The sequence below is a fragment of the Mesitornis unicolor genome, unplaced genomic scaffold (genome assembly GCF_000695765.1).
Source record: "Mesitornis unicolor isolate BGI_N332 unplaced genomic scaffold, ASM69576v1 scaffold12100, whole genome shotgun sequence".
Classification (NCBI taxonomy): Eukaryota; Metazoa; Chordata; class Aves; order Mesitornithiformes; family Mesitornithidae; genus Mesitornis; species Mesitornis unicolor.
The window spans coordinates 27,889-37,313 of NW_010159007.1; the positions used below are offsets into that span (position 1 = coordinate 27,889).

The following is a 9,425-nucleotide window of genomic DNA, read 5'->3' on the forward strand; positions in this document are numbered from 1 at the left end:
GCTTTCCCACACCCACTCCCTTTCTCTTACTGTCATGTTGGGGAACTCGTAGGAGGCTTTAAACGAGCCTCACTATCAAATACTCCTCAGGAATGAGTCTTCCGCACGCTTTGGTGTGGAGCATGCGCACGATTGCTCCGTGCATGGGTCCAGGCTGCTACTGTGCCTGTTGCAGCAGCAGGGGAGGGTGCAGGCTCCAGCCAGAAGAAAGATGATGCTTTCTACAGTGAAGTTGTGTTGTGCTGTTGTAGCTCGCTCAAGTAGATCAACAAACTCTTTAAGGTTCCAAGGTTCAATGTGTGATGAAGACACTAAACCTGAAATCTAGGCAGACTTTTCTAAGGTAAGAAATCAAATTTCAGTGTAGCTGTGAGCTAGTAACCTACCAGCTCTTTCCTAAAGGGACATTTGATTGCTTTGCTAGTCAGAACCTTTGTAATCTTGATGGTTTTAGAGCAAGAAAATTAGGTTCTGTTGCTTTGAGGTTTGGGGAGTTTTTTTCCTTGTAAGCCTAAGTAATGGTGATGTTCTAGCACACTTGTTTGATCGAGTTTTACTTGCCCTGGAGGCTTTGGAGGGATTTAAACTGGCTGGCTTGAGAAAAGTGGTCTTAAAGTAGAAGGGAAGAGGGGCTTGATTGCCTTCCAAAAACTGAGGAGAGCTGCTCTGACAGGGAGGGAGGTGGTGACAGACCTAAGCCAGACCATGTTTAGGTGAGGTTACCTGTAACCGTGAACACGTTCTGCCATGGGCAACTATGAATGTGAACAGGGATTTGAAGGGGAAGAACTGTGCTAACTGGTGACAGGTAACTGGGGAGTAAAGGCAGAATCCAGTACAACAAAGCAAGTCCAGCAGTGCTTAGGGCTGTTATTTGGTAACTCTGGTAGGCATCTCCTTTTGTTACAGCTTTTGAAATGACACACTGTGCTAATTGCTGTGTTAGTGTTCAACAGGAACAAACAGAATGAGAGTTTAGGGAGAAATAATATGTTCTTTTAAGATATTTACTCAGGCACTGGAGTGGGAGTTTATGGTGCTAGGCAGGAGTCCTTGGTGCCAGGTAGCACAGAGTAGTGGATGCTGTTGGTTACGTCTGTTTCAGAGCTGTAGCTTCCCTTCAGCCAGCAGCATTTCAGCCCTGAATTGTGCCCCTTTACCTGCGCTTCAGTCAGGGGCACAGAACGGCCTTCAGCCAAGGGTGGCTCACCCTGCATCTGCAGATAAGCAGCACAAGAGTGTGTGGAGCCAGTTAGACATGGACTCGATTTTTCACGTGCTCTGTTGTACTGCAGCAGGAAGGGAGCGCTGCTGCCAGGAGCAGACTTCCTTCTGGCTGCTCTGAGGGAAGAGACACCATTTTCTGCATCACTGAGCTGCTGCTGGTTTTGTTGGAGCTGTTCCTCCTTTAATGCACCAGGGAGAGGAGTAACAGGGAAATGGGTTTGTCACTGGCCTGAGGGAGAAGTGTACGTACTGGAAGGTGGATGGGACACAGGCGGGGGTAGAGTTACAAAAAGGGTAGAACTGCGGTAATATTCATCGTGGCAATTGTAAAACTAACTGCAATAGGAGCGTGATGTGATTTCCCCATTCAATTTCCTTAGAGTTTAACTAGAAAAACAGAGCACTGTTGCTACACTACAGAACATTTCAACAGCCACTTTTCCCAGGAGTTCTTTCCAGGGAAGGGACAAGGCTTTAGGATTTTAGATTAGCAGCAGATCTAGTTTCCATAACAACAACAGCAAGTCTGTAAGATCTAGAATAGCATTTCCAGTCTCTCGGCAGCTGAGGTTGTACTGCTGCTCTGTTTCTGCTTCAAGTTAAGGAGGAGCTGTTGTTTCTCTGAGTTCCTGGATCTGTTGTACAACTGAGACGTCTTGCAGTTCCTTTCCCATCTGACACATTTACAGCCTTAAGGCACGTTGGGAGTTTGGGCTGGGACAGCAAGGATCAGCAGCTTTGTTTTGCTTTCACACCCGGCTTGCAAGATGGGGATAGAATGGCCTGTCCCTGCAGCCGCGTGGCTGGAGAGCAAGGGCAGCCCTGAACCCACACAAGACGCTGAGGCAGGAGGTCAGGCAGTTTGTTTATTGGCAAATAAGTGCAGAAAACCATGAGCCCTACATACACAGGTGCTCAGTGCCCTGTTACATTAGAGTGGTCACGATACCGTTGGGGAAAGTGCAAAAGATCAATAAACAAGCAAAGGTAGTTCTGACATACCGAGGGGAAGGGAGTGAACAGAGAGCTTGGTGCAGGTGAGTTTCTCTTCCATCTGGCTTGAGTGGAAAACGAGTTACGCAGCAGCAGGAGTCCTTTAGGCGAGCTCTAGCTGAAAAGACTCACAGGATTAAAAGGCATACACACCTGAGCACTCCCTTTGAGCTAAACCACCACATACATCAAGGGCAGCCTGGACTATTTAGTGTGTGTATGGCCAAGAGCATCTCGTTGTTGGAGATAACGGCAAGTGGGGCTATCCCCTACTGTACGGGGATGCACCAAGCCCGTTCACTGCGGAGATGGGAGGGGAAGTGTTGGTTAAATCAGTGATCTAGGGTGAAAATAAAGTCAAGCTAAAACATGCCTGGAACGGATGCACCGAAAGAAAAGCCTGGACAATTAACACAGGGAGCAAAGCTTGTAAAAAGGCTTGTAAACTCTTTGCAGTCCAAGAGCAGTTTCTCAGAGGAAATGCAAGCAAGATGCATGGTCCCTTGCACTGAGGTTTGATTTTCGACTTACAGGCCCTATGTTATGGGGCTGGTCTTCACAAAGACATTTCCTTCCAGCTTGAGAGGAGGGTTCTAGATGGAAGCCATCAGGCACCATGACAGCAAGCATGGCTCTTGGAGAGCCGTGCAGTACTGTTCTCCCACAGGTGAGCAAGGTGGATGGGTTTACCAAGCTCTTAATTCTTAAACTCAGCTTCCTTGCCTGAAGAGCTAGTACAGGTCAGAGGGTGTGTGTGGGACACTTCCCCACTGGAATGCTTGATGGTTTGACTTAGGCAATTCTACTGCTGAAGAGGAGAGAGGACAGGAGGGCAGACAGGCACTAACCCACACCAGACACGGGGAAAGTGTACCTTGAACTCTGTGAGCAGCTGCTGAGGGAGACAGCTTGCTGGCCTGGGAAAGCCACTGTGATAAACAAGACCAGGGGAGGGTAGGAAAAGTGATGAAGGAATCTTGCGCCATCAAGACTGACCTCAAAGCAGGCTGCACGGGTAGTTAACAAATTCAGTCAGTCTTGGGTGCCATCAGCCCTCTCCCAAAACCTTACTGTAACAGTTTTGCCACTTCTTTCCCACAATTCCCTTGTTAGCAATGGAGTGTCGACCCTGAAGAGATCAATGGTCTCGGATGAAGAAATCCGCGTTACAAGTGCCAGGAGATGAGGGGTGCATTCTGCTTGTACATTCTTCTTCCTGGAAACATTTAACTTAACAGTTCCAAGTAAGTGACAGGAACTTTCCCCTTCTGGTTCCCTCTTTCCCCTATGAGCCAGTCTGGATCCATGCCTGGCAGGCTGTACACAGTGATCATCTGGGGAGAGAAGACAGCATTAGACAGGACCTTACTCTGCAGTCAGTGCAAATGGGTTCAGTCAGATGGGTACCGAAAGAACAGTCAGTTAATTCCTCAAGTTAATTTAGCAGGCATCTGTGCCCTTTCTGGAGCTATCTGCAGCTTTAAGAGAAGAGCTACAGAAATCTGCCCGGAGATGTCCCTGTTGCCTTTTCATTCTCCAAATTGACTTAAGGTATTTTTGCATACAGGGTGCTGTGATATTGCTATGTCATCCCTTCTAAATACGAAAGTTCAGCCTAGTCAACAAAAGTTTGCAACTTGCTGAATCTCCTGTGTCAGCTTGATTAGACCGGGCCTCCAGCCAGTAGCTTATCCTACTGCTCTCAGATAAAGTGGCTATAGTTGAGGGTCTCAGTGAAGATACTCAGTATCGGGGTATTTTGTTAGCTGGGTACAGTGAGACTCCAATAGGAAGAGGAGAGTTACTGAGGAGATATTCTTAAATAGCAAATGGCCATGAGCACAAGCCCACTGCAACTCAGTGGACAGTAGTGTCAAGGAAAAGACTCTACTAGCAGGAGAGAGCACGCAATGGGCTGCGAGGCAGCTACAGCAAAATTCAATGCAAAAGAAAGCTACCAACCTCATCTGCAAGAAGTGCCAGCTCAGTGCTGTCCGCTGCCTCATAATCATAGAGGACTCTGGCCTTCCGTGTCCCACTGGCAGGAGGCTTGACTTCGTTTGGGTTCAGTACGCTCTCTGCCACAGTATTAGGCACCCCAACGATCGTGGGCACAACTGGAATAGTAGGCACAGCAGGGAGTGTGGCAGCAGCAACAGCTGGAGGAGAGGTAGCAGCTGGGAGAGGAGATGTGGATTCTGCGTTGCCTACGAATGTGCCTGAAAATCTTACACAGGAGAAAAAGAAGAGTTCGGTATGAGGAACCAAGAAAAAGCATCCAGAGTCTGGCTGAGTTGGGAAGCTCTCAGAGCCAGTCCTGTGCAATATCTTACTTACATTTCTCCTTTGGAGCTGCAAGCATGGAAAAGAATGGAACAGGAGAAGTGAGTGATCATGTAGAGGCAACAGCCCCTCCTGGGTCAGGCCGCCGTGCTGACGTGACAGGTAACAGACACAACAGCCCTGCCCGTGCCCATGGGACATGCAGCCAGCAGCACAGAATTAGTTACTGCTGCAGCTGAGCACTCAGGCTTGCTGCTTGGCAACAGGAATTCATCTCCCATGCGACTGAACTAATTTAGAGGAAGAATGTTCAAACTCTCATGGCCATCATGCTTTGAGATTAATGTATAAAACCCAGATGAATCCAATGGCAAAGTCTGCTCTAAATGCATGGCTGCTGGGATTGGTCACCATCCCTTAAGCTCAGCTCTGTCAGAGCTCAGAGGGGGCTTTAAAACTTCTATCCAACAGGATGGGGAAGGAGGCCTGAGCTAGGGATAGCCAGATGAGTAACCCTTAGAGAGGTAAAAGCAGTCTCTTGGCTCACCTGCCCAGTTGCTTCTGCAGTTCCAGCATGTACTGGTAACACTGAGCATAGTAGTTGGTCTGAGACTCCACAAACTCGTGGAGACAGCGAAGATGATTCACCTGGGGGAAGAAGGACCGTAAGCTGGCCTGTGAATTTGGGTGCCAGGCACAGGAGCCCTCTTACTGCAGCTACTGCCAACCCCCAGAGAAAACAGACTTGTGCAGGCCAGTATTTAAGAGTTACTTGGTTGGCTTGAATACATCAATTTGTTAAATTTGGGAATGTAGCATAGGCCCAAGGGTGATCTCCAGAGATGAGGCTGCTCCTGGCACTCTAGCCATGCCAATGTGGCTAAGCCACAGCTCCCGTGAGGGAAGAACACGGTTTTTCAGTCTTGGAAGCGTTTTCAGAACTGCAGGTGTCACAGTGGCACTGCCTGCACATGCCTCACTATGTTTTTAGGTTGAACATTCTAGATTTTATGAGAAGGTTGCTGTAGCCTCCAAATTTACGACCTCTTCTACCTCTGCTCCCAACGCAGGGCTCCAGGGTCCTTCCACAGCTCCCGTGAGGGAAGAACACGGTTTTTCAGTCTTGGAAGCGTTTTCAGAACTGCAGGTGTCACAGTGGCACTGCCTGCACATGCCTCACTATGTTTTTAGGTTGAACATTCTAGATTTTATGAGAAGGTTGCTGTAGCCTCCAAATTTACGACCTCTTCTACCTCTGCTCCCAACGCAGGGCTCCAGGGTCCTCTTGGCATACATAGAGAAGGGAGCCAAGAGTCCCTGCAGTCCCTGTCACCCCCGCTACCTATGGAGACTCACGTGTGTGCTGCTGATCCCCTCCAGCAGCAGACGTGTCACCTCTGCCTGTCGATCAAACTCGGTCTGCGTGAGCCTCAGCTCGTGTTCTGCCTGCGAAACAGGAGAGGGTGTTCAAGACCGCTCAAGGCGAGGACCCCTGCTCACACCCACCTCCTCCACCAACCCCTTCTCGACAATGAGACAAGTGTGCTGATGGCTCAGTAGGATCCGCGTGCACCTGGGACACTGAATGTCGGCACGAGACACCCTGGGTTAGGATCCCAGAGGCCTCTGGCTGTGTTTCAACTTGATTCCTGCTTGATCCTACATTGGATCACTGCAAGTCATGGAATGGCAGCTCGAGACTGATGCATCAAACTAGGAAGCTCCTACTCCCAAGACTAGAACATGAAGATGGAGAGGCTTTGCTAATCTTGAGGAAAGCTGGTCCCATACCAGCACCTGCCCTTTTATTGCCTGTTGTAGGGCTCCAAGAACTGGAGAGCCAGTGCCGCTCATCAGTATCTGTCCCCTGCCCAGGTCACACTGGAAGCAGGACGTGGCCAGCACGCCAATGAGTCTGCTGCAAAATACGGTTGTGTGAACACCTCTCTAAGCCCACAGGCATCGGAATGTGACAACCTCCCTACATTTCTCTCCAGAAGTGCAACTTTTGCCAGTATCTTTTTTACAATGGCAGAACAAAGGCTGAGGCCAGGGAGCATTTATCAAATTGCTGTTATTCAGCTACATCTCTCTGCAGTGATGAACATCCCAATCAAACTTCTACCCAAGGCTCTCCTTTGAAGCTAGTTATTATTTTGAGCTAGGAGGAATTAAACTATGGTTAACAGAAGGCAGCTCTGCAGCAAACATTGAGAATTCGAAGCCAGACTGATACCAGAGACCCTCTTTGCCAGACAGAACATCACTCCCCAACAGCAAACAGTGTATTTACACCAGGGCAGTACCAGAATACCCAGGTGGATCCTTGCAAAGAGCAGAGCTCCAGGAGTGCCGGTGCCTGCTCTCCCCTCCCGGCTGCCAGAGGGAATGAGGTGACAAACAGGCACATTTGTGCCCTCTAGCATGCATTGCTCCGTAACACCAAGCAGAACATGCCAGTTCCCTCTTATGATGGCAGAGGAGAGTGATCTCCACTCAGCCACAGCTTGCAGGAAGGAGAGGAGTAAGGGGTCTGTGTCCTTTTCCCCGTCTCCAGGGGGGTGCAGCAATGGGAGGGCTGCCTGCCTCAGCGCAGCGGTTCCTGCACAGCACCAGTTCTGTCACGAGCTCCTTTTGCTGCTTTGGAAACACTTTGGTCATTCTGGCACAGGAGAGAGGTGGCTGGAATTGACCCCAGGGAGCTAATCCAGACAGGCTGACAGTCCCAGAGCAGGGGCCACATCGCTGGTGTTCCTGCACAGGGGAGACCCAGCCTTCCCAGCAGGGCAAGCTGGAGGAGCTGCTGTGGGCCACTACAGCTCTCATCTGGTAACGGCATTTCCAGTACTGATGTGCAGCTGGGCTAGAACAAAGCAATGCTTTGACTGTCTTTGAATCAGATTTGTCTATTTTAAGCTACAACTGATCTATTTTCTCGCATCCTCGCTATGAAAGGGATTATTTAAAGGAGACAGGGGAATGTAACAGGAAATGCCAGCGCAGTGCTTTACAAAGCACTGAGACATTCCTGCTCCAGTGAGCTGCGCAGGGACTTCAGGAGTGACCGAGCTTTTTGAAGCTGGTGGCAGGCAGACGCAGCTCCATTTAGCACTGCCTGGGATTTGACCCGTTGCCCGTCCCTGCTCGCTCTGAGCAGCTGCAGGACGTAGTTTCCTATAAAGCCAGCACCAGGCTGTGCCCTGGAAGGTCCCTTCCAGTCTTGTCCTTCTCCAAGACACTGAGAACTTTGAAGTTTAATGACGTACCTTGGTCTATCCAACCAGCATAGACCAAAGATGGAGGACAGAGGAACAGAGCCTTGCATGCTTATAACTGACTGCAGTCGGCTTATTTGTTTGAGGGACTGAAGGATTTAAAGTACAGGATGAGCTGGTTCAAAAACAGCCAGTCTGCTCTGATGATGCATGTAGAGGAAGGCAGTAACAGGTTGCTCTCATGCACAGCATGCAGGAATGTGCCATTCTAGTGCCTTGCAGTTCAGGCTTCAGGCTAACATCAGCTGGGGGTGTTTGAGGTATGAAAGGCAATGGGATCCCAGAAGGTGTCTCTGGAAGCTCCACACCATGCTGGAGCTCTGCACAGAGCTCACCCTGGCCTCCAGTCCACTAGCAGCCCTCCATCCATCTTCATGGACAAGTCATGCTCCCCCTGGGGAACCCAGAAAATAACAATGGGGTTTTGCCTCCATGGATCCACACACAAGGGTAAGTGCGGCTCACCCAGACAGAGTCAACTCCATGACAGCTCCAAACCTCGCATTCTGCCCTCCTGACAGAGCTGTTCCCTCCAGCAGCTGGGTCTGTTCATGGAGAAACCCTCTGTCCCTGCTTTAGCTTTGCTCTGAGCTCCTGCTCGGACCCCAGAACAAGCAGGCACAGGGCTACTAGAGGCTAATGCATGGCACATGCAAAATTGGAGTAGGCAGGGCCTTTGCCACAGGAGCGGAGCTGAATCACATCACAGCGCGTCACCTCTGCTCCTGTGCCACCGATGCAGAACTCTCAGAGTTGCCTTTTATCACATGTGAATGCATGCTTGGTTTGCCTAGGAAGGCTCTCACAATGGGTGCAGCCACCTGGCCCATGGGCAGGCTCTTCCCAAGCCTGTCCGAGTCGCACTGAACCGTACAGCTGCAGAATTGGGGCTGGGGCTGACAACAGCAACGTCCCACCTGTCCTCTCCTGCACGCGGGCAGGCACACAAGCAGGAAGGAGGCCACAGTACCCCCCACTCCCTGATGAACGCCACCAGCACGCCCAGAAGGTTGGAGCACAATTTCAGCTGGGTACTTACTTTTTCCACCTCGTCACTCCAAAGCTGTAGGGGCCACAGAGCAACAGGAAAGGAGATCAGTGTTGGAGACGTCGAGAAGCACTCGGCATTAACACCAATGGGCAAGGACGCTCCGTGGACACAAGAGGCCAACTCCAGGGACAAGCTAGCCCTTCACCCAGCAGCAGCTGCCAGATCCATGCCCCTTCCCCTCATTCTTGCACCCTCGAGCTCAGTTTCACAATGGGAGAGCAAGTCCCTGCCACTGGGGCCAGCAGCACTCCAGCTCTGCTCCCTCCCTGCCAGGGCTGTCACAGCAACTGCATTCAGCAGGCTCCAGGAAGAAAAAAAATTAAGCAGCAAAGTCCTCTGGACAGCAAGGGTTACTTTGCTGAAGCCTGCAGAGGATGGTGTTGAAGGACAGCCCTTGTTTTAGGAGTCTAGAGAGGCAGGCGAGCTGCTTGAACCCCCCAATAGGGCCTGGGAACTGCTGTGAGCTTGAGCTGGGGTCAGTGTTCCTCACCCACTGATATAGAGAGCTCAGGCTACTGGGATCATAATCCAGCCACTCTGCGCTACCAACAGGCACGTTTAGCAAGGGCACAGTGGCTGGATGCCGGCGTTTTGCC

General features: G+C 50.5%; 1 protein-coding gene across 1 annotated transcript in view; it reads right to left on the reverse strand.

The window, feature by feature from the left end:
* Positions 1–2,965: 2,965 nt before the first annotated feature.
* SH3GLB2 (SH3-domain GRB2-like endophilin B2) overlaps positions 2,966–9,425 on the reverse strand; it is a 16,779-nt gene continuing 10,319 nt past the window's right edge. Inside the window, exons 5-8 of the mRNA XM_010185351.1 lie at positions 5,860–5,949; positions 5,051–5,151; positions 4,183–4,447; positions 2,966–3,554 (exon numbers count right to left, since the gene is read on the reverse strand). Coding sequence (XP_010183653.1) covers positions 3,447–3,554; positions 4,183–4,447; positions 5,051–5,151; positions 5,860–5,949 — 564 coding nt within the window. The 3' untranslated portion in view covers positions 2,966–3,446. The remainder of the gene's footprint in view (positions 3,555–4,182; positions 4,448–5,050; positions 5,152–5,859; positions 5,950–9,425) is intronic.